The sequence below is a fragment of the Curcuma longa genome, chromosome 8, assembly GCF_044706935.1.
Source record: "Curcuma longa cultivar G26 ecotype Majalengka, Jawa Barat chromosome 8, ITB_CL_G26_1.1, whole genome shotgun sequence".
Classification (NCBI taxonomy): domain Eukaryota; kingdom Viridiplantae; phylum Streptophyta; class Magnoliopsida; order Zingiberales; family Zingiberaceae; genus Curcuma; species Curcuma longa.
Window position 1 is genome coordinate 2,772,072 of NC_133868.1, and position 25,105 is coordinate 2,797,176.

The following is a 25,105-nucleotide window of genomic DNA, read 5'->3' on the forward strand; positions in this document are numbered from 1 at the left end:
GACTCTCAAGTTTTCCACTGCTAGATGTTCGGTCCTCCAAATCCGCCTAGACTTTGTGTCTGGTGTTTTGATCTGAAGTCCTCTTGCATAGTCTTCTTGCATAGTCCTCTAGATTAGGACTTCCTTGCTCAGTTCTTTAAATCAGATCTTCCTTGTCCAATCCTCCAAATCAGGTTTTCCTTATCTAGTCCTCCAAATTAGATCTTCCTTGCCAAATCCTCCAGAACAGGACTTCCTTTGCCTAGCCACAATTAGGATTTTTCTATGCTATCTGCCCACTCAATTCAGCTTATTAGTCCACTTTTCAAGCTTAACTTGAACCCTTTGACATTATTAAAACTCAAGTTTGATCATCTGGTACTCCCTGCACCAACATCTTCAACAATTCGGATTCCCACATTAGTTTGTTGGACGAATCGAGGAGTGCATTACCACCATCTCCTACTCAGTGGGTATCAATGGTGCTATGTATAGGTTCTTCAAAGGGAGAAGGGGATTGCGACAAGGGGACCTGCTCTCTCCTTTCCTCTTTGGATTATGTTTGGAGGTCTTCTCAAGGTCTCTCAAAGCCACCTCACTGTTGCCCGGATTCCATTTCCTATGTGTATTGATCCAAGGATTCCTCACTTAGCTTACGTGGATGACTTGCACCTTTTCGCACGAGTTGACGGGTTGACGATTATGGAGATAGTGAACTGCTTGGCAGACTTCAGACAGAGGGCTAGTCTTCTCTCTAACCTCTGCAAGTCAAATTTATGCATGGCGGGGGTTTGCGATCGCATGCCAGCCCAGTTGCTTGAGATCACCAGATTCTAACGTGGAACATTTCCTTTCCACTACCTCGACATTCCTCTCGTGGTGAAGAAGCTCTGGACCAACAACTACAGACCTTTGAAGGAGGCTATCATATGGAGATTAGCTTCTTGGCCCAAGCAAATTCTATCATATGCTGGCAAGCTTGAATTGGTGAAGAGGATGCTTTAAGGTATTAAGTGCTTTTGGCTTTCCATCTTACTGATTTCGTGTGAAGTGATCGACAAGATATATTCACTTGGCCACTCATTTCTTTGGTCCACCAAGCATCTACCTATATATTGGGCAACAATGTGCTTGGCAGAAGAGGAAGGTGGATACAGACGGTAGGATTTACAAACTTGGAACTTAACTCTTCTTTCCAAGTCCTTATGGAGCATTCAACGGAAAAGGACTCCCTTTGGGTTCGATGGATCCGCCATTAGTACCTCCAGCACACCGACTTATGGTAGTGACGAGTCAAGGAGTCAGACAACCCACTTATCAAGAAGTTGTAGCAGATCTGGTAGGAAATTTTGCACTCTATGGGTTCAACTCAAATTTTTGCCAACTAGCTTGATAGCTGGTTTAATCTCGAGCTGCGATGTGGAGTGATGGCTGTGTATGACTCTTCAAGCCATGGAGCACCAAGAAGACATGGGCTGCAATCGTGTGGAAGGCCTTCATCATGCCGAAATGCCAATTCTTCATGTGATAATTGGCGAACAACAAGGTTCAGACCAAAGACAAGATGTCATATGAACCCTGCAAGACCTATCTATTGTGCTAACGAATGGACGAGATCGAGGACCACCGCTTCTTCGATTGTTTTGTAGTTAAACCCCTATGGGACAAGACATGCAGATGGCTCAACATCTACAACACTTCTAGCACAGTAGAGGTGCTTCTGATAGTTTTCGACTGCATCATCATCAGAAAAGCTGACTCAATAAAGCTCGTCACTTGGGGACTTGATTTGGCAAATCTGAAATAAATGTCAATATGACAAGGGTATGTCTAACATTGAGAGGGTGTTTAGAAATGTTTAAATACATATATTTCGATTTTTGAGTAGTGTGAATGCAAGTGAAATCAATATAATTTATCTTTATAAAAAAATGGAAATACATCTTCTCATGCAATGCCCTTTATACTAACAAAATAGGGGATTAAGAAAAGAATGCTAAAAGGGCAATGCCAACATTTTGATGAAAGTGATAATGAGATCATCAAGGTAGTCAAAAGAGATTATTGATGTTTGAGTCAATAAAGAACCCAAGGAAGAAGATGGTTTTAATGACGATGAAATACAAAAAAAAAAAAAAGGTGTCAATGAAGTATAAGATGAATGCCCATTCATAGTAAGGTTACAAACTTCACAAACAATGAAGCTATCTAATCGAGGTTACAAACTTTACATATGATGAAGGTATCTCATTGCCTCCATCACTCCAAAACGATTATATGGTAATTTTTGAATTGTTTGATTATTTGAAAGCATGGTTGGACTTCAATAACCTCTCGGAGTACATGTATATATTTTAAGATTTAAAGTTTGAGCAAAAAAACTATGTAACAAGTTCGATCAAAATTATTATATAATCTTTTTGAATTTTAGTCACTTTAAAAGCATGATTAGATTCTAATAATCTCCTAAAGTTCATTTATATATTTAGATTTAACTTTTGAGCAATCACAAGTGCTATATGGTCATTTTTGAATCATTTCTTCACTTTATAAAGTATAATTATTTTTGATAATTTTTATTTTAAAAATATATAATTAATATTATAATTTATAATTCATATAATAATTTTTGAAATTTTATAAATTAATTTTTATCAATTACACTAGATGATTTTTGTAAATAATCTAATAAATAAGTGTTTGATTTGGTCATTTTCTATTTTTATTTTTTTTATTTTTTAGAAATTATTATTTATTTTATATTTTTCAATCTCATTATATGAAAAATAAGAAGTCATTTTCTAAAAAAATAAAAAATAATAAAATATCATTTTGAGAATGAAAATTATGGTTGAGAAATAGAAAACGTGAAAACATGTTGCACACCTCTAAAATTTCTCTCCGACATCACAATCTCATCATACAATTCCTTTTCTCCTAGTTGCAATTTCGACTCGGCCTCCACGAACACGGCGCCTCCGGTGGAAACCTCTGTTGCCCATAAACACCCATCCTTTGATCTAACTCCTAGCTGCTAACTTGATTTTTGTCGTCAATGGCAGAAATTCTACATTCGTTATGTAGATGGCGGTCTAATAAGCTCCGAAGCTCAGCGGCTACGAGTAATCCAATGTGTGCAAGCTGCCATCGAGCGTAGAGCCTCTGAGGTAACCTTCTTCGCTATCCTTTCTCCAACATTCACATAACAGCCTTGGGTCTTCTCCGCTGATCTCTATCCAAATCAAACAGGGAGTTTGGCTACCCTGTCCATGCCGGTCAGGCAGGGCTTGCTCACCGAAGTAACTCGCATCTTTCGCGAGAACAGGCTCTCCGTAAGGCAGGCGGAGATCACGATCAGGGACGGCAAGGTGAAGAACGAATTCTGCGTCACCGACACCAGTGGGCAGCTACCAGACTGCTGCACCATCTATGCCGTTATCGAGAAGATTGGCGAGGAGCACCTCACATTGAACGAGCAAAAGGCGTCGTGGTCGTGCGGTCGGCAGCCATCAGCGGCCGAACCGGTCGGTGCTTTCAATTTAGGGAACCTTGTTGATGTGGTAAGTCTTGTCGAGCCTGACGTGGCGCGATCGGTCAATAGAATGCCCACCCTGGCCGGTTCAGGGGCCCACGGTCAAGGAAGTCTTGCCCGGTCGTATGCGGCCCCGAAGGTCAACAAATTGGCTGACGTGGCAAACCCTGGGGCCCGTAGCCTCGATGTGGGTACCCTCAGGTAGGGGAATCCAAGGGGTCTAATGGGTAATCTCCCGGGAAACACATCCCCGAACCCCGGCGCAGCTAAGGATCCCTTGCTGATGTGCGTAGGATGTATACCTTTTCTGTTTTCATGCTTTATTTGCACATCTTGACCACATTGAGTACCACCACGCCCGAACATCCCTTGTCTCCTATTGCTGATTGCGTAGGATGTATATTGCTTTATGCACATCTTTTTATATTGCATCCCATATTCATGCATTTAGGCATATATTTTACATTTCCTAGTTCGGAGATCTGCTCGTGTTTTTACATGTTTCAGGATGGAAAATGGAGCAAAAATGGCGCAACGGAGTATTATTGAAGATCAGGCAAGACAGGGCCGTGCCTCAAAGGCACGGCCATGTCTATTCAAGCTTCTGGCCGTGTGTCAAAGGGCACGGGCGTGTGCCAAATCCCCTCAGCATCAGCCAGAGGCCGTGCCTCAAAAGCACACCCGTGCTTCAAAACAGAACCAAGCCAGTTCATGGCCGTGCCTCACAAGCACGGCCGTGTCTTCATCTTGGAGCCAGCCTCAGCTGAAAGCCGTGCCTCATAGGCACGGCCGTGTGCAAGAACAGAAGCGCCCAAGCAGCTGGCCGTGCCTCAGAAGCACGGCCGTGTCCAGCAACTCAACTTCAGCCAGTGTGTGGCCGTGCCTCCCAGGCACGGCCGTGCCATCAAACAGACGAGGGACAAGACTGGACCGTGCCTAAGAGGCACGGCCGTGCCCCAGACCAGAGGCTTCACAGTATCAGGCCGTGCCCCAAAGGCACGGCCGTGCCTTACCTTGTGACAGAAGCCAACACAAGGCCGTGCCTTCCAGGCACGGCCGTGTGCACGGAGGCGAGCTGCTGCCGAACCCTGCACTATAAATAGGTCTCTTTGGAGACCTAGCAAAGGGGGGAGCCTTTAGGAGAGCCACCGGAGTTGTTCTTGAGCCGCCGACGCCTATTTCGGAGGAGATTCGACGATCCATCACCGATCCGACTGCTCCAGACCATTTCCATCTCATCTACGCAGAGATTGTACTCCGAGGAAGAAGATAAGTCTAGTTTCCTGCACTTATTTGTTTATCTTTGGGAGCAAGATGTATTTCTTCATTCCTTTGGCTTGTACTCTCCTCGATATGGAGTAGATTTCCCTAGATTCTAGGATGTAGGATAAATCAGATGTAATGGATGGTTGTATTTGGATTTGATAATCTACCGTTTTCTATGATGTAATTGTGCATTGTTTTGTGGATTTGTGCTTGTACATTGATGATAACTTGTGAATGTGTGAATCCATGAGGGTAGGAATTTGCTATGTATTGGGGAATCATTAGGCCGTATACCGGGGCGCTCTGTAATGGGGAATGCCTTGAACCGGGCGAGATTCCGAGGGGTTTCCTAATGCGTAGTGGATTCTTATGAGGAATAGTTAGCGGTCATTCATTATTGGGGAGAGATCCGTAAAAGGGTATCCAGTGACAGTGGATAAGGTTCTTTTAGTATTTCCGGGGCGCCTGAGTGACACGGGAATGCCTTGAACCGGGCTTCTAGAACCGTTTCAAACCAATAGTGAGTGACGTAAGAAACCTAATGATTTAATTCGAGGATACCTGACGAGGTTGAATTGGATAATTTGGTTGACATTCCTACAATTGAACAGTTATTGAGGAAAGGTAGAGGATCCAAGTCGATTAATCCATTCTCTGAGGAGTCCGAAATCCTAGGATCGCGTATTAGTATGATTTATTTTTAGTAGGATTCATTGAGGGCATGTTTATTCTGATAATTTTGTCATTCACTTAATTAGGTTTATGTTTATTACGATGAATGAAATTTTCTCCATGGAAAGCCAGATTTTGAGGTGTCTTTCATTAGGAAACCAAGGCCTTTCCACCAAAGCAAAAAGGTTTAAGAATGTTATCACCTAAAATTGAGTGGACATAGACTAAAATAGTGGAATTGATCAAGCAAAAAAAGTGAAAATAATTGAGCTCGCTCGTGAAGGGATAGGAAATAAGGAAGAAAACAACCAAGAAAAAGGATCGAAATGTAGGAATTGATCCGTCAATGCACATAATATGTTGGTGAAATAGAAGTCTTCGTGGTTGCGTCTTAAAAATAGAGTATTTAATCTGATTTATTTGATATTTTGTCCCTTAAATATTTTTTTCCTTTCTAAATTTTTCATCAACTTATTGATTCTCTTTTATTTTTTTTATTATACTATATTTATTTATTTGATAAATTTTATTTTAATTTTTTTATAATTTAGATATCCAATTCTTCAAATTAATTAATTTTAATTTATTTTTCATTTCACGGTTCCATGTGGTCCCACACAGTCGGATTAGATTTGACATTCTTCTTGTATACTTTTTTCTTTTTCATGAATAAAATGATATTTTTATTAAAAAAATTATTTTATTTATAATTTTTTATATTAACAAATCAAACATATTTTCTAATTTTCTTTTATAAAAAATAAAAAATAATATATTATATCAAATATATTTTTTATTTTCTAAAAAAACTAAAATAAAAAATAAAAAATAAAAAATAAAAAATAGAAAAAAAAATTTCAAATCAAACACCCACTGATTTTGTTTTTACAAATAAATTAAATTAATTCTCAATCCGGCCGTCCAGTCTGATGTTTCGATCCGAAGGCCGAAGGATAATAAGTGGGCCCGTCTAGTCTGTTTCCGAAAGCCCAACTAGCATTAGCAAGTCCGGCTCGTCTGTATAAGAGTTCTCGTTCACAAGCCCTAACTCGTTTGCTTCGACGCGCGAGGTCGGGACGAGCTCGGCGGCAGGTAGCGAGGAGTGAGCGAACATTTTTCCACGTTCTTTTGCTTACATTCACTTCGCTGAAGCGATTTCAACTCTGATATTGCGTGTTAGGTTGTTAATCCGTTTAGGATCGATGGCGGCAGCGTATGGAGCAGTGAAACCGGCTAAGATCGGACTGGAAGAACCTCAGGAAGAGTTGCACCGCATTCGTATAACCCTCTCCTCCAAGAACGTCAAGAACCTAGAGAAGGGTAAGGTTTTGTGATCCCTTTTGCGTTGATTTGCTCATGTTCTTGGCTTTTGACTCCCTCTTTTGATCGCTGTTTGGTGGGTCAGTGTGTGCGGATCTCGTTAGAGGAGCGAGAGATAAGCAGCTGAATGTGAAGGGGCCTGTGAGAATGCCCACCAAGGTCCTCCACATTACTACACGTAAATCTCCTTGTGGTGAAGGTATTCCAATCACTCTTCCAAAGCTTTTAGATATTTACCACGTTTTCTAAGTCATTTCTAGTTTATTTTTCATCACCCTAATAACAATGTGAGGAGCACCAACTGATCTTTAGGTCTAGTTAGTTATCCATCATTATAGCATCATTATCATGCTGACATCTATCACACTTCTCAAGTCTTTTGTTTAGTCAATTGGCCATGTTCTTAAAACTGGATGCACAAACATATTTATCAAAAATGTAATTCAATGATTTCTCTATCCACTATCAACCTATCTTTCATTTGATCAAATATTAGAAGAAACAAAAATGACCTCCTTACACTACATTGGCAAATGTCAACTTGTTATTTATCAATAACTGTAGTATCACTAACATGCTAAAATCTATCAGGGGCACAACCAGCCAGTAAATTGTTAAAGGTTGAAAGTTATCCTTTTAAGTCAATTGAAAAAGTTCATGAAGATTATATGCAGAAACACATTTATAGAATGTATTTTTGTAATTTTGCTACTCAATATCAAGCTATCTTTCGGTTGGTTAAACATTAGAAGTAACAAAAATGACCTTACATTACATTAGTAAATGTGAACTAGTTACTCATCGGTCATTGTAAGGATGTTTATCAAGTTATGTTTTGGTTGATTATGTTAGGATCGATAGGATGAGATGGGTTGTGTTCGATTAGTGTGGGAGAGGATGGATAGATGATGTCCCTAAATGTAAATTTTTGCACAATACAAACAAATCAAATGCTAGTAGTTCATGTGCCCATGTGTGTTGTTTGAGTTAAGATTATGTCACAACAAAAATAATATAGATAGATAGACAACATGCTAACATGGGTGTTTAATTTTGTTCTAAGATCCCTGGCATAACCCACCTAATTTCAAGCCTAAGAGAGGATCTTGATCCACCTTTTGGCCCACTCTCTTGGCCTTGAGTCTTGACTTATGGTTTTTCTTCTTAGATCCTTTCTTAAAAAATCATTCTAGATAACGTTTTGGAATCATCTAGGTCAATAGTGTACACTATTGGATCAAATTGATCTCAATTGCCTATTTGAGAAGAGGATGCCTATGAATACCGCCCTCCCCTTCATTTGTAATTCATCCTCAAGAATAATTTCAATTTACATATTAATTTCTTAAGCCCTCTCAATTTCTCTCTGAACTTCTTTGGTGTGATTCTCCAATGAGTTAGGCTTAACAACTTTGTGTGGATCAGTTGTCTAAGTGCCACATGGCTAAGTGGTGCTAGAATCAATCCTGTGATAGTTGGTATCACAGTCAGTCTCAAAGCCAAGTTCTCACCATGTAGCATCTAAATATTGTGCTTAGAAAAACAATGGCGTTGGGTCTAACTCGCTTAGAACTTGCACTAGCAAAGCTAAGATGTAGATTGGGAGGGCTTGAGAGATTAATAAGCAAAGCTAATTTATTATTTTGTGGATAAATTACAAGGGGAGGGAGGTATTTATAGACATCCTCCTCCTAAATAGATGATTGGGATCAATTTGATCCTATGGTGAACATTATTAATTTAGAAAATTTCTATAATATCTAGATGATAATAAGATTCTAGATAGTTATCTAGAATGATATCTAGATTAAAAACAATAGGCCAAGACCATGAGCTAAGAGAGTGGGTCAAAGGGTGGATCAAGAACCTCTGTTGGGCTTGAAATTGGGTGAGTTGTGATATTCTCTCCCATATAAGCTCACAATGTCCTCGGCGCGTTATCTTCCTTTTAGTGCTTGATGTGCTTGGTAATTAGTGCTTGATGTGCTTGGTGAATTGCCACAATGTATTCTCTCATTCTCAACTCGCCTCAATGTTTGGTAGACTTCCATTTTACTAAGAATTCAGTGTAGTTTAAAACTCTTCTCCTTTCTTCGAATGATCTTGTTGGAACAAAGTACTCTACATCTTTATCGAAGGAGGTGACAATGGCTGTTGGTTTATGATTCGACCTGTTCCTACTTGGGTCATCCTTGTCTTTGTGATGACACTAGAGAATGTTCACATGGTAGATTGAACTCTAGCATGACTTGAGATTTTGAATCTTGGCGATTTAGTCATGTTAGATATATTCAATTTCATTCATTTTACTTTTATTTTTTTTGTAGTACAAGTTCCAGATAGTGATTTTCTATTCTTATATTTTAACAATGTTCATCTTTATTTTTGGTTTTAGACAAAAGCAGGTACATGATAGGTTGTCACTGTTGGGCCATCCTTATCGTTCCTGTTGTTTTGTTGCATGAATTTGACTGTTCAGATGACTACAGGAAAATTGATTTGAAACTTAAATTTCTCTATGAAGTCTTCATAAAGAGAGCTTTTTAAAACTGATGCACAGTCCAGTATTGTTCGAAACTTAGTTTTTAGATGTATACACAGATTATTCTAGCTAATTCCTTTTACTGAGATGTGGTTAGACCGTCCAGGCCAGGGAGTGACTGATCTTACCTGTGATACATGCAATTGTTTTACAAATGAAATGGTTTTCTAGTTTGTCGACACAGTTACTCAATTTATCAAAAAATGTGTTCTGAAGATAATCCAACTCTGAATTTATTTTTGCAGGAACCAACACATGGGATCGGTTTGAGCTGCGGGTACACAAGAGGGTGATTGATCTTCGTAGCTCCCCAGAGGTTGTGAAGCAGATCACTTCGATTACCATAGAGCCGGGTGTGGAGGTTGAAGTTACTATTTCAGAATGATAAGCTTGGTAAGTCGTGGTAATCCAATTCTGCCACCTCTAGGCTAGTCTTCACCGACCTATTATAAGGTCATTATCTAAGAGGCTGATTTGATTATCACATTTATGTTTCTATTACTCGGTTTCTTTTTTCATTCCAAATGCTCTCAAAGTAGTTACTGCCTAATTCACTATCAATGTTCTATATTTGGGGAAGCCTTTGTTGATTAAAAAGCAAAAGCGTTTGAAACTTATTTTTTGCAAGCATAATTTTCTAGTTCTTTGTCAATCGTGACTCTAAACTTATTGCAACAACTGGTTATATAATTATATTTTGGTAAATACGTATTGTGATGTGGTACGCAAGCACAAAACCTAAATCTTCATTGTACAATTTGATCAAGAAAGGAACCAAATCTCAACATAAAAAAAATGTAATGTTCGTTTACGTTATCTTGCATGGAAAATAGGAGGGTAGCAAAAGTGTGCATTGATTATGAGTTTGGTTCTCCTTTCATGTATTCCTCCAAAGTAAATTCAGTTTTAGATCAGTAGTACCATCTACTTGATGGAAGGTAGCGGGATGAAAGTAGTGAACTTGGTCACTTTTTTTCGAGCAATTAGTTCCGGGTGGAATTGTGTCCTGCCCTAGAGGATTGTCGTTCTTATTAATTATTAAAACAGAGATAATGTTTTTTTTAATTATATTTTAGATACTTTTTTTCATTTCCTTTTTGACTTTTCTATAACAAACGGCGAGATCAGATTTGTAGGCATGAGTTGAGAGAAAATTGGGAGAGTATGAAAGTGTGCTTACTTGATATTATCTTCAATTATTTATGACCTTATCTTTTTTTCTTTATTTTGTCATGTCGAGCTATAAGTATTAATCATACGAGTTTTCCTTTTATTCTACTTTGTAACATAGATCACTAATATGCTTCAAATCTCTTAAATCATTTTAAAATTTGTGTAACAAGGTTTTCTGTTTTCTTCCTCTAAATCTATATCCCAAATCTTAAGCACTTCAATTTATTTAATTGTAAATATGTTTTTATCATTTTAATCTATAATTTTTTAATCATTTTATCAATTATGCAACTGCGCATAATTACAATTGGTTTGATATTTTTTTCCTTTTTATTGAAACATAGATATTCATCTTAGCAAAAAATCTAGTGGTAATCAACAGCTTTAATTCATCCTACAACTTATGTAATTTCTACTGAATTCAGCAGTAAGCATTACCTATTTTCCTGGAGATTAAGTGGAATCACACATGGTATACCTCTAGAAAAGCTCTTTGCAACTACTGATGCTTTTGATTCATGCAATAGCTTGAAAAAAATAAATAATAAGTATTTTAAAAATAACAGATAAAAAATAGTTAGAAAATATTTTTTTAAATTTAGATCATAAAATAGAATAAATATAGTATAACGCATAAATACTATAAAAAGATTTTTTATAATTTTGAACATATTATTATTTAAATAATTTGTCTGCTGCTTTTTACTCGCCTTGATTGTTTATCTTGATAAACTTAATAAGTCTATCAAACTAATTAGTTATCTATATAAAAATAATTTTTATAATTTTGAACATATCATTATTTAAATAATTTATTTTATGTGCCTTGGTTGTCCATCTTGATTAACTTAATAAATCTGTCTAACTTGGCTACCTCATTTAATTATAATTTCGAGCATAGCATTATTTAAATAATTTATTTGGTTCCTTGCCATGGTTGTCTATCGTGATTAATTTGATAAATCTGTCTAACTTGGTCATCTCATTTAATTTGTTTGGTCCAATTTGACTTGAAAAAACATAACTTCTTAATAGGATGGACTTCTTTACCAAAAAGAGGCTCATCTACTCTATCCGCCTAACATGACCAATCTAATCGAAATCCACCTAACATGATCGATCTTATCAACCAAAGCTCTTTAGACCGCACAACTTGATTGACCCGCCTAGCATGTGAGCTTAATCACCTTGCTAGACTGCCCTTAAGGTGTGGTGTATATGGTGGACATATGATATTCTGGTGGACATATGATATTCTGATGTAACAGTCCGAGATCAAATTTTGTGAGAATTCATGATTTAAAATTCATCTCATCATGCGCCTTTTGTATGTGTATTTGAATTTATCTCCCTTTATACTTGGCGATTCTAAGGAATCGTTGAAACGACGGATCCATTTCTTTTTAAAATCAACTTGCTAGACTTATTTTGTTTTGTTGGCTGTTTCGGCTCCTTGCCGACGATAGCCACAACACTAGACAATAAGAGGCTGCGTCAACTGGTATTTCCACGTCGAGGAGGGAGGCCCCGAGGAGACAACAACTGAACGTACGGGTCAGCGGGGCGCCGGGGAATCCCGGCGTGGCCACTCCGACGCTTAAGTCAGGCAACGAGCAAAGAATTGTGTATTTGGAAAAAATTCAGAGAGCTCATTGTCATACCTGTGGAGCTTATATAGCAGTAGCGGGGCAATATTTTAGGATCTTGGCGCCTGTGATTGGCTATCGATCCGCTATTGATGGGGTAAGGATAATCTTTGGGGGTTTTTGATTATCTCGTAGCTCGGATTTGCAGATCTTCATCTGACGGTTCTGAACACGCGAGTTCTCTTCTTTGGATGACTAGGATTAAGCTGGGCCATGTAAGGGACTTGGTCTATGCTCTCATTCTCGTGGATGGGCTGTCGATTTTGGTGGAAAGGTTGGCGTGGTACTCTGTTGATATGTGTTCCGCAGACGGAGGTCGGGATTGGCCAATTTGAGGAGGCGCGCCTAGGATGCGTATGTACTGGTGGCCTTGCTCTAGTTGGGAGGTCTCCGTGGAGCTGTTCGGCGCTCCTTGCTGGGGTCATGCCCGGAGGTAGGCGCGTGCTGCCAGGATTTTACCCTGAGGTAGGCGCGTGCTGCCAGGATTTTACCCTGAGGTAGGCGTATGATACCCTGATCCCGTCGTGAGGTTGGCCCACGAGGCTAGGACCTTGCCCTGAGGCAGGCATGTGCTTCCGTTGCCTTGTCATGAGGTAGACTTGCGATGCTGGTACCTTGTCCGGAGGTAGGCATGCGATGCAGGTACCTTGTCAGGAGGTAGGCATGTGATGATGATATCTTGTCCGGAGGTAGGCATGCGATGCCGGTACCTTGTCAGGAGGTAGGCATGTGATGATGGTACCTTGTCCGGAGGTAGGCATGCGATGCCGGTACCTTGTCCGGAGGTAGGCATGCGATGCCGGTACCTTATCTGGAGGTAGGCATGCGATGCCGGTACTTTATCTAGAGGTAGGCCTGTGATGCCGATACCTTGTCAGAAGGTAGGCATGCAATTATGAGGTTGGTTATGAGGTGGTGCATTATCATTAAGGAATGACTCTCAATATGGCAGAGAGCTCATCGGGTATATCCTCGTATATACTATCCCCTTGCTGAGGTTTATATTTTGCCTGATTATCGTTTGGTTTGAGGATGACCTACCCGTGCTGATGGGAAAGGGGGTCTGGGTATTTCGCGTGAGGTCCGCGTCTTTCGTGTTAAGGGAAGGGCTCGTCTCCTAGGGAGGTCGATTTTCCCTACCTTTCCCTTGGTTTCGAGAAAATACCACTCCGGGCTTCTTATCCCTCCTCTATGCCACGTATTCCTCCCTCGGGGAGGGATATTCGCGCCAGATCATTGGCCTTTCTTATTCATTGTCTACTTACTAATTTTTCTACTTGGTCGTCCAACTTGCTTGTAAGGATGTAAACGACGAGTTAATGTGTTTAAGTTTATTTATTTATTTAACAAACTTATTCAATCTTATTTATTATAAATTTTATTGAGCTCAATTAATGGTTGTTGTTTTTATAAATTAAGTTCAATATTTATAGAATATTTGAAATTTATATTATTTTTTAATTTTTATTATATTATGAGTAATTTAATATTATAAAAATTATAAATCATTATATTTTTTCTATATTTGAAAACAATATTAACAAATAAACTTATATTTAAAATTTTCATATGTTAATAAATAAGTATTAATAAACATTAACTAATCAAATTTATTAGTATTTACTTGGCATGTTTAGTTCTAGCTTATCCATCTCGACTGGTCTAATCTATCTGTTTAACTAGTTCTTCTAGTTGCCTAACCTATCTAGTCCCTTTGGTCTTGATCAATCTCTTTGAGCCGCCCAACTTGATATATTCTTTTTTACTCACTTGGTCTAGTCAATCTGACTAACCCGCTCTGCTTATGCACTTTGATTGTCACTTTGGCCCACTCAGTTTGTCTGACCCATTTGATTGATCAATCCATCCAATTCGTTCCTACTATTCAAGCCGCATAACTCACCTGACCTTTTTGTCATCTCCTAATCCAATCAGTTTTATCTATGACATAAATAAGGAACGAGTATTGTAGATATTTAATTTTTTTCCCATAAGTAAATGGAGTATCTATTCTATAACAATTGATATTGGATAGAATAATTATTTTATGAATAAATGCACTAATATATATAATATATATATATATATATATATAAGAAAATGATAAGTTATGCGCTTTCTCGTACGTACAATGCCCGCGACTGAATGCATAATGGGGTGAATTCGGATGTCCAAAAGTGATTTGAGTGCCTCGTACACTTAGTCGTAGAAGGATGTCGCGCACACGGAAAGACATACAAGGTATCATAACCCTATATATATATATATATATATTTGTGATTGGATTACCACACACTCAGAGGAACAAAGATTCAGTTATGGTGGTAGTTGATAGGTTCTCTAAAATGACACATTTCATTCCTTGCACCAAAACGTTAGATGTTACACATGTAGTTGATCTTTATTTTAATGAAATTGTGAGACTTCATGGAATTCCAAAAACCATCACTTCCGATCGAGATCCTAAATTTATGAGTCATTTTTGGCGTACCCTATTGCGAAAACTAGGAACACAACTCCAATTCAGTTCCTCGCATCATCCTCAAACAGATGGACAAACGGAAGTAGTAAATCGGAGCTTGGGCAATTTTCTTAGAAGTTTGGTTAGTAAAAATCCCCGCCAATGGGATGCAACGTTAGCTCAAGCCGAGTTTGCTTATAATCGGTCTCTCAGTCAAACAACAGGACGAAGTCCCTTCGAGGTTGTATATGGAATTAATCCCCACTCCATTGGATTTGGCCCCCATTCTAGCCTCTCGTCATCTAAGCGGAGATGGAGAAGAGTTGCACAGTCCATCAAGAAATTGCATGAGCAAGTTCGACAAGAAATTATTAAGCACAATAAGAAGTATCAGAAAAATACGAACAAGCACAGAAAGCAACTAAGTATTAAGGAAGGAGAATTGGTATGGATTCACTTAAGAAAGGAGCGTTTCCCCTAGGGATGACAATTAGACCCAGACCCGTGGGGTCAACATGGAAAGTTACAACCCAGAGCTGATGGTCCTTTTAGAATCTTTAAGAAGATGGTCCTTTTAGAATCTTTAAGAAGATGGGCAATAATGCTTATGAAATTGATTTGCCAAGCAAGTATGGTGTTTCTACAACCTTTAATGTTGCTGACCTCTCTCCTTAATTGGTGATGAACCTCCGTTTGATTCGAGAATGAATATTTCCAACCAAGGGAGACTGACCCCAAAAATTCTACTGAAAAATCCAACCGTTCGGATACAGAGCCTTCCAACTGTTCGGATGCCGAGCCTTCTTTAATGCTGCTGCATGCTACTTGGGAAAATCCAATTGTTTGGATACAGAGCCTTCTTTAATGCCGCTGCATGTTACTTGAGAAAATTCAACTGTTCAGATACCGAGCCTTCTTTAATGCCACTGCATGCTTTGGCTCGTTTGGCAAGTGTTCCAAATGTCCCCTATAAAAAGATATCATTTGTATTGTTGAGGGCAGTTTTTTATGATAAAAAATATTGAGAGCTTTATGTTTTTTTTTGAGGAAGTTGCCTTCTGATTACCCTCTAAACTCTTCGGTGGATGCTGTCGAGTGTGAGTTGAGAGTTCGCCTTGTGTTCTCTCCTATTTCTCCTACACTTTCCGGTGTCATAATAATTAGAGAATTGCAAAATATCTAGATTGCTGATCATAATAGTTTATGATACACTTATTATAAGAAGGCACGATATACTCGGGGCGGTGTTGAAAGCTTCATGGCAAATAACCCAATCAAAAGTGGAGACATAAAGGAGAACAAACAAGAATCAATTGCTAAATACATATGATGAATACACAACAAAATACAACCTCACCAAAAGAGTCAAGTGCATGGACTCAACCATGAAGAGGTTGAGATCTCTTATGTTTCCATATATTGGATTAAATATCTCAAATATAATTTTTTTCAACTTGGATATCGTATGACCCATTCTCCAAGTATCTTTTTCACATAATCTCTATGCAATAAGAAAATAGTATGATTCTTTTTGACTATTGTAACAAGTGTAGATGTTAAAATAACCTCATGATTAATCTTAAGAAATGCTATTCATGACCTGGATTATCCACAAAACTTATCTCTATCCAAAATCTTACTTGATATTTATATTGTAATGTGATTTTTCATCATAGTTTTTGTGTATTTCATGATAAGAAATTGGTGAAGATGATTGGACATGCTAAAGAATGTGATGGACTCTATATCCTCTTGAAATATTGGGACAACCAATATTACTAGAACCATTGAACCATTGAAATTTTATATGTCTAATGATGATAAGATTTAACTTCACCACCAGTTGCTTGGTCACCCATCATTTAGAACCATTGAAATTTTATTTGTATCCTTATTTCAAAATATAGATGTTGAGAGTTTTCCAACATGGAGTGTGTGAACTTGCTCAATGATATTTGAGGTGTTTCTACAACTCTTAACGTTTCTTGGGCAAAATGATTTGTGTCATCCATTGATGATTGAATTCAAGTTACTAGAATTTTTTTAGTTAAGCAAAAATCTAATGTTAGTAAATCCTCCCTTTTTTTCATGATTAAAGATAAATTTGGGTTAATATCAAAAGTTTAGAATAGATAATGTCAAAGATGATTTCAATAAGTCATAACATCTTTATCTTCAAAAAGAAGGTAGGTTGGAATTTTTAAACCACGAGATCTAATAATTCTTTTACAAAAAAAATAGTTAGAATTTAGAGTAATTAATCCTACTCATATAGAATAGAACTAACAAATATCCTTATATTATATTTAGTTAAAATAAGATCATTCTTGCAAGGATCAAAATTGCCTCACATACCACCTATTAATTAACATAATATACTAGAATGGGATATTTAAAGGCTTGGTGCACCTACCTATTAATTATATCTTGTGCTTGTTATGTTCAAACATGATCAATTGATTTTTGTTTGTTTGTTCAACTCTCTCCCTCTCTCTCTTTCGCGAATTGGGGCATTTTACTTTAAAAAATTGGAATTGAATTTGATGATACTTTGAGAATAAGCAGCCATCATTGAGGTTGGCACCAAATAGCTTTCAGGATCACTTGTCATTTGCTACTCAATTAGCTATCTGAATGACTTGCACAAGTTGCTGGGCTGTCTTTTTTCCCTTTTTCTTCTTCCTCTTTTGTAAAGAATTGATAGTACTATCCTTGCTGAATCTTATTAGACACGAGTCCATTTGTTTTTGCAAAAGAAATATTTTATTTTAAATACTTGGTAGCCAATGATTTTTATTTATCCATTTCTTAATTAGTGACATCACTTCATCCGTCATTGTTTATTTTCCCTTTTCTCTTGTTCACCATCGTTTAATTAGAGCCTTGCCTTTTTAGTACATATGTTCCCCTTCGTCCACTATCGTACGTACATAATATTCTTCTTGTTTGTTAACTTTAAATTCTACTTACCATATATGTACTAAGTGTTAATTAATCAATAGCATGTTATAATAATTAGTAGCTATTATATATCTGTAAATAGATAGTTCAAATTTCAGGCATTCGGATTGACTAAGTAAAGAGGGATAATTTAGGTAAAAAAAATAGAGTAAGATGTTATTTTGATAATTAATATATAATAAAATGTCCTCTTTTAATTTCATTTTTGCCTTTGTTTTTTTCCTCATTCTCTTATTCACCTTTTATATATCCTCTATTGTTCCTATATTGAATTCGTGACCTCATCCTTTTGTTTGACACCATGCAATCCTGCTTATCCTAAATCCAATGTCTATATATGACTCCTTCCCCTTCACCTTTAGCAGCATCCTTCTCATTGAATACTATTCTAGGGAAGTAATATTAATGAATGGGGTGGCAAGTCCATATTTTTTCAACTAAATAATAATCATTCATGGGATTTCCTCAATCTTATTATCCATCCCTTGAAAGACGAAGAGCACGATACGAAGCTAGCATGTGCATAAAGCACAACTGTCTGCGCAGCACAGCACCGCACTACACTGCACAACAGGACTTCTCTGCATGCAGCCATGGCTTCAGAACCGCATGCCTTGAGGAAGAAAAAATCATCGATATCCATCCCTGTTTTCGTGTTGGTTCTTTATTGGCGAAGCTTGTGGCTCCCGCCTCCTACCATCATCTCCTAGCTAGCTAGCTAGTTTGTTTTGTCAGACTCGCCCTTATCCATGCATGCAGTGAACTTCCTCAAACATCATTACGCCATGTGAGCAGCACTACCGACTGTCCAAGAAAAGGAGAATATAACCAAACGTTGTATATGAGAACCCGCACGCAGTAGCTACTCTGCAAATTACGTACGTGATTCAGATCCAACAAGCTAAGTCAAGGCTTATCATCATCTGCTACCTGGCTGATGGTGGTCAGTCCCACTCAAGCCAACTGGTTCAACACTGCACAGTTTCTAAATGCTGTAATTAATTGCACACTTTGAGAGTCTAATGTGTCTGTCACTCACACAGCTTCACTTCTCTTGCACTTTTTTCTATCACAAGCAACATGTGATGGAGCAGGCTGTCACTGTCCCCACCTCACGCATCGGCATCTTTACAAACAACAAAGCACTTTCATCATTAACATCTCGCCTTAATTTGTTTTATAACCCTAATTATCATCGCCATGTTCTTAGGCAATAACACACCAACTGCAACTTTGACAAACAAAACACTGGCTGGCTCTGGCTCCCCCATCAATGACAAGCCCTTCATTTACACATATTGAAAAACCACTCGCCACCTAATCAGCAATGAATGCTTATTTTACGCTATCCTCCCTTCCACCACCGCCACCACCACCGCCAGATCGATGCATGCTCTTCCAGTTTGGTTCCCTGCCATTATTCTTTATAACCGTCTGGTCTGAAAATTTCATTTTAAAATTCGTCAATTTGTTGTCGCGGTGAATCTGACTTAATCATTCATGGATCAATGTAAAGTATACAGTGAAATAAATAATGAAGCTGATGGTTTTAAAACTAGAAATACTTTTGGAATGGAGGAAGACAACGATACGTGATTTGGGAGAGCGATACTTTCCGTTTTTATATCGGTGGCCGACATTTATGGTTGGTTGGACAATTGGCACGTCGCTATCATCGTGATAACGACGCGAATCCGAGTCCAACGTTATGTAACCCCCGTTACGACGGATCTACGTATCGTATTCGCCTTAACGGAAGCGGAAGCCGACACCGATAAGCGTTACGCCTTCCCACGATATTTTAACGGTCGGCTCCCGGCTTCACTCGACTCGAGCGGTGGGGAAGGAGACGAAAACTTGCGAACCCTGTGTCTCACCTGCTTTACTGGACGCTGCCTCTGTGGGACCCAAGGTAGATTGCTGCGGTTCGAGTGTGCGTATGGCAGCCAGGGAGTGTCGAGAGGATATGGATGGATTGGGAGCGGATGTCACGGAGCGGCATTTAAGTGGATTTAATTTAAGTTAATCGGCTTCTTTTAAATTCCGACATTTTACGAGCTGCTTCCCTTAAACCGAGCTCCGGTGAGATCGAGGACGCGACAGGAAAGAGGGCAGCGCGCAATCCGTACCCTAGATCAGAACCGAAGGGAGGACCAGGGAGTTGGAAAGGAGGCGGAGATGGGGAGGTCCTCGACTTCCTGCTTCAAGATCATCGGCTGTGGTGCCGGGGATGCCGTCGACGACGACGAGCTCGTAGTGAATGAGGTATGTTTGTGGTGAATTCCTGGGTGCTCGTGTGGCTTATGGATCGGATCGATTCTCTTTGTTCTTTATGCGAGCGAAGGGAATTCTAGGATCTTCACTGAAAAGTAGTTGGAATAGGTTGGTTGCGTTGGCCTTGGCCTCGCTTCGCATTCATCATCCTTGGATCTTCGACTGCCGTTTGGCAGTCCCAAAAAAGGGGTTTTATGTTTTATTTTTAAGTTAAAGAAGTGATGGTGATCAGATCAACATGGTCTTCCTATCTAGCTGAATCAGTGGCCTGGATCTAGTCCCAGTTATCTATATTGTCATCTTACTTATTCAAATGCGAAATGGGTAGAGTAGGTTGGAATAACCTTTGGTGGTTTTTTATGATGGCATTGCTCCGGATGGATTTTCTCTGGCCTGTGGATTTGAACTCTGGACCGAGAGAGAAGATTGGAGATGGAGGTTACGCTGACATTGTTCTTACTAGGTCCTTGCTTTCGTTTGCTAATGTAATTATTGCGTGCCTTTATGTTAAACCGTTACAACAATTTGGAGAGGATAGAATGTTCCTTTGCCACTAACATTGGCCTTTGTTGCTAGTCTAGGTGTTTTATTTTTAAGTATCAACCTCCACCTGGTGAATGGAAAATGAAAAATGTGAATGAAAAGAGCGGACACTGAAACCATTTTGGCTACCAAATTTTCATGGCAGAAAGATACCAATTGATGCTAAGATCCAATACTTGAAAATGTATGCATTTACCTTGCACTTCTAGCCATCTCATATATGTGAACTCTGTCATCTGTAGGAAGTTGATAACTTTTCCTACATCGAAATGAATACATGATATTTCCTCTCTGTGTTGTTTTTTAATGCTTGGGATGCATCTTATCTACCGTAAATACTTTAACCATGGAGCCTCTTCCTCACTTGTTAGGGAATACCAACTTACATGAAAGGAAAATATGATAGAAAATAATACAGACGCATGGAATTCACTCTTCAATATACTAGAGTTTCTTCTATCACTATTAGGCACATGTCTTGCATTTATTGTTCATTGGTAGTTGCATAATGCATTATCTACTTATTACTCTGACTGGAATAATTAACAGCCGTGCATTCTCTACATTTTTTATTTTTTAAATTCATTTATCCAACTGGAATCCCTTAACTAATATACAGCTTTTTGAATAAAGAAAATCTGATGCTTAAATGCTATTTTGTTGTCCTCCAAAGCTGATGCTTAAATGTCATTCCTTTATGGATTGTTAATGTCTCCTATTTTATCAGACAAAAGCTTTGTCGGACAAGCGTAGGTGGAGTTTCCGCAAGAGATCATCCAAGCATCAAGTGCTTAACGATAGTGTTATCTCAGAACCTATATCTGTTTGCTCTAGCAAACAAAGCCAAGAAGCTTTGACCACTAATCTCCACTCATCAAAATATAACTTGCTAGAAAACCTGCCAATGCAAGAAAAACCAGTTAAAATGTGCCCTATTCCATCAGATATGGTAAATTCAGAGGCTCCATCATCTCTTTCTAACAGAATTCTAACTCCAGCTAGCCCTGCTCTGAATGAACCTGATTGGATTACTCTTCAGGCGGCTATAAGGGGTTATTTGGTACTAACCATACTTTCTTGTGACTATTTATTATTTTTGGTGCAGCTGTTTTTGACAATAGAAATGTTTTAGGCTAGGAAATTGCTCCATAAGTTTAAGAGTGTTGTCAAGTTGCAAGCAGCTGTGCGTGGACATCTAGTAAGAAGACAGGCTATTGGAACGTTGCGGTGTATCATAGCCATAATAAGAATGCAGGCATTTGTAAAGGCTCGTCATGCTCGTCAGATAATTGGAAACATACCTTCCTCAGGAGATGCCAAATTCGAGGTATATAATTCTGAAATATTTCAAACTCATTGTTGTTTTACTCTACATCTTATTGGAATGATATAGAAAAACAAGAACTAATATAATTTATGAAAAAAATATAATAGGTGATTTTAGAACTTTAGATGTGTTGATCTTTGGAAGGCACTGAGTGAGTTTCTCATGTTGGCAATCCCTATGAATGCATCTTAGCTAGATAGCTTCGGTTTCTGTATTTGAATTCTTGTGTGGTTTGTGATTTTCACTTTTTTCTTCTTCCAATTGCTTTTTATCAATTCATGGATGCACATTGTTTTGGGTAAGTGCTTTTAATGTTGGCACTGTTTGCAGTCTATTTTTTTCTCTAAAAACATGATAGGTCAACAACGACCTAGCTCACTGTCATTGTTGATATTAAGCACTCTGTTACATATGCTATGAATAACTTAGTGATTCATTGTCGGCAAGTAAAAAAGGTGGATTGTGGGAGAAATTCAATGTGCAACCAAGTGATATCTTTTAACTTGACTCTTGTTGTTATTACTTGGTTTAATTAATCTTTATTCTTGCTGTTATTACTTGGTCTAATTTTCTTCATTTTAAATTGTTGCTTAGGGAGCCAAAGCTTCTTCTGAGAAATCGAATAAAACAGCAATAAAGGATTTACTTTCAAATAGCTTTGCTCGTCAGGTATATTTAATTTTCTATTTCTTTGACTGGTTTTCTGTTAAAATCAATTTGCTATAATGAGAAGTTGCATCTTATTTTTCTCCCAAGCTTTTGGAGATCACACCAACTACAAAAACCATGTACATAAAATGTGTTCCGTCAAAGTCTGATTCAGTTTGGAAGTGGTTAGAAAGATGGATGGTTATAACATCTTCCGGAGTAGGCCAAAATGAACAAAATGCCAACCCAAGTAACTTGGAACCAGAGGCTGATGCTAAAGTGGTAGATATTGAACAGGAGAAAGAGATTCCAGGCACTGTTTTCTCAGTTCTATCTGATGCTAAGTTGTTTTCAACACAATTGTCAATCAATGATGATAGTAACAGTGGTGCAGCAACTGAAAATACTGAGAACTTTGAGTTACAAACTTTAGTGATTGCTTCAGATGATTCTATCAAATGGTTGCCAAATGACGATGTTGAAAATCTAGAGCTCAGAAATGAGGTTTCCAACACTAGCACTGAAGATTGTATAAATACTGAGATGGTGAATGACAGTCCAGCTTCTGTATCAGACTCCAAAGCATTGCAACCAAACTTAAGCTCTGAAATACTAGTTGATACTGTGTCTGATGAGCTCAAATGCACAAAGGACACATCCAACCATATAGCTGAAAGTGAATTATCTGAACCAATTGAGAAAGAAGGGAAGAATTCTGTAATTGTTTCCAAAAGATCAACTAGTATAAACACTGAGATGGTGAGTCCAGCTTCCGTATCAGATTCCAAAGCATTGCAACCAAACTTAAGCTCTGAAATACTAGTTGATACTGTACCTGACGAGCTTGAATGCACAAAGTACAGATCCAATCATATAACTGAAAGTGAATTAACTGAATCAATTGAGAGAGAAGGGAAGAAATCTGTAACTGTTTCCAAAAAATCATGCAACCCTGCATTTATTGCTGCCCAGTCTAAGTTTGAAGAGTTGAGCTTGATGTCAACTGTTGCTCACAATGCTAGTTCAGCTAATCAAAATGTTGTATCAAAAGTAAAAACAGAGAGCAATAACTTTCAGGTGGAATCTTTTACTAACAATACTGAGGCAAGTTCAGCAGAGAACTCAATGTTCCATGATTCGAGGATTCAGGCTGCAACTTCAGAATGTGGTACCATCTCCTCCACTCTCGATTCACTGGACAAATCTGAAAATTATGGTGGGGAAATTGTTCTTGAAATCGGGGCACTGGAGGAACAGAACTATGCTGAGAAAACTGTTAATCTCCCAAATTTGGATAGCAGTGTTAATAATACCTTAAACTCTGATATAAATGAAGCAAAAAGACCTGATGGAGTGGAGCAGACTATGGCTGACTCAGATGTTTCACCTAGCTTTTTACAGGTTCATCAAAAAGCATCTGAGCCAATTATTTCAGATTTGCAGAGCCATCTGGAAGAAACAAAACAACCTAGGTCACCTGAAGGAATTGGCAGAACTCATGCATCTGTGCCAGATCCACATGACACGCCATCTAGTGACATTTCTGTGAGTTCCAGTAAGAGTAAGAAGGATCATAGCAAGCCTACTCATAGGCAAAGATCTCAATTGGCAGTTAAAAAGTCACCATCCGACCCAGGTAATGATTCAGTTGGAAGAAATAGCACAGAAAACTTATCAAAGGACGCAAAAAATCCAAAGAGGCGCAATTCCTTTGGGATGGCAAAGATGGATCTTGTTGATCAGGAGCCCAGGCTCAGTAATAGCAGTTCTCTTCCAGGTTATATGCAGGCCACTGCATCTGCTAGAGCTAAAGCTCATGTTAGTACATCTCTAAAGTCAAGTCCTGATCTGCTTGATAACCAGCCTAAGAAAAGACATTCACTGCCTATTGAAAACGGAAAGCAGATCTTATCTCCGTGCACGCAAAGATCAGCATCCCAAACTCAGCAGATTCCAAAGAGTAATGGAGTTCACCCTCATAATTCTGCTGGTAACTTCCTGATCCCATGAACACTTTCTGGATGCAGTATTGTGTTCCTTTATGAACCAACAATTCCCTCTAACTTGTACAATCAGGATGATATTGCAAGCAGTACAACAGGATTGTCTTATACATGTTTATAATCTTCCAAGTATTCAACTAACTGGATTATTTTTCATTTTTTCTTCATTTTAAGAAGCTGGCATCTGGAAATGATATTTGAAATTGTTATCATTTTTTCAGAAAGATGGCGAAGATGAGGTGAAGTCTCAGAACCAATCTATGATCTGAACCAGTTCAACACTTCATCGATGTGATGTTTACACCACTGGTAAGTTGCATATATATGTTTTTTCCCCCCAACACTCTATGGTCATTGGACGATCAAGAGGAGCTCATGATTGTAAAATTGGATGTTACCCATTCTTCCTGTGTTTTCTATGCGTCAGATTTTATGTTACACTGTGTGTTATGTGTGTGTAGTGGGTCTGTTCGCAATTTTGCATGCAGTATTTTGTTATTGCATATGGTTTACAAAGATTCGGAATTTGTTTAAGAATGGATATAGATTGTCTTTATTTTACTGGGTAATCCAGAATTCACACTCTTCTGTTATATTCTAAATCAAACATTGCGATAATTTGTTTAATTTCAAGTCGGAGCCAACCATTAAGGATAGACTAGAACAAGGATTTGTTTTGTTACTATTTGCTAAACTACCAGGGCTTGTAAATATTTTATGAAGATAATGTTTTCTTTGCCCATCATAAGGCTACATGA

General features: G+C 38.3%; 2 protein-coding genes across 4 annotated transcripts; both read left to right on the forward strand.

The window, feature by feature from the left end:
* The first annotated feature begins 6,461 nt into the window (after window positions 1-6,461).
* Window positions 6,462-9,963, forward strand: LOC141833523 (small ribosomal subunit protein uS10z/uS10x-like). Of its 2 annotated transcripts, none has more exons than XM_074720992.1 (4): window positions 6,462-6,541; window positions 6,630-6,769; window positions 6,855-6,968; window positions 9,557-9,963. In XM_074720992.1, the coding sequence occupies exons 2-4, from the start codon at window positions 6,652-6,654 to the stop codon at window positions 9,694-9,696; spliced, it is 372 nt and encodes a 123-aa protein (XP_074577093.1). In that variant the 5' UTR covers window positions 6,462-6,541; window positions 6,630-6,651; the 3' UTR covers window positions 9,697-9,963. The 2 variants fall into 2 exon arrangements, with proteins under 2 accessions (XP_074577093.1, XP_074577094.1); XM_074720993.1 differs by having other exon boundaries at window positions 6,507-6,551.
* Window positions 9,964-19,638: 9,675 nt separating this feature from the next.
* LOC141834118 (uncharacterized) lies at window positions 19,639-24,903 on the forward strand. 2 transcript variants are annotated; one of them, XR_012602254.1, is made up of 7 exons: window positions 19,639-19,817; window positions 21,097-21,429; window positions 21,502-21,696; window positions 22,291-22,365; window positions 22,453-24,334; window positions 24,421-24,476; window positions 24,569-24,903. XR_012602254.1 is itself a non-coding variant. In XM_074721567.1 (6 exons), exons 1-6 carry the CDS (start codon window positions 19,731-19,733, stop codon window positions 24,583-24,585), a joined length of 2,589 nt encoding a protein of 862 aa, XP_074577668.1. In that variant the 5' UTR covers window positions 19,639-19,730; the 3' UTR covers window positions 24,586-24,903. The 2 variants fall into 2 exon arrangements, 1 of the variants encoding a protein (XP_074577668.1); XM_074721567.1 differs by lacking the exon at window positions 24,421-24,476.
* The last annotated feature ends 202 nt before the right edge of the window (window positions 24,904-25,105 follow it).

Coding starts and splice junctions, on each gene's coding strand:
- LOC141834118 (XM_074721567.1), top strand. CDS start 19,731: ATGGGGAGGTCCTCGACTTCCTGCTTCAAGATCATCGGCTGTGGTGCC. Junction 21,430..21,501: donor CGGCTATAAGGGGTTATTTG/GTACTAACCATA, acceptor GAAATGTTTTAG/GCTAGGAAATTGCTCCATAA. Junction 21,697..22,290: donor CAGGAGATGCCAAATTCGAG/GTATATAATTCT, acceptor ATTGTTGCTTAG/GGAGCCAAAGCTTCTTCTGA.
- LOC141833523 (XM_074720992.1), top strand. CDS start 6,652: ATGGCGGCAGCGTATGGAGCAGTGAAACCGGCTAAGATCGGACTGGAA. Junction 6,770..6,854: donor CGTCAAGAACCTAGAGAAGG/GTAAGGTTTTGT, acceptor TTGGTGGGTCAG/TGTGTGCGGATCTCGTTAGA. Junction 6,969..9,556: donor TAAATCTCCTTGTGGTGAAG/GTATTCCAATCA, acceptor TTATTTTTGCAG/GAACCAACACATGGGATCGG.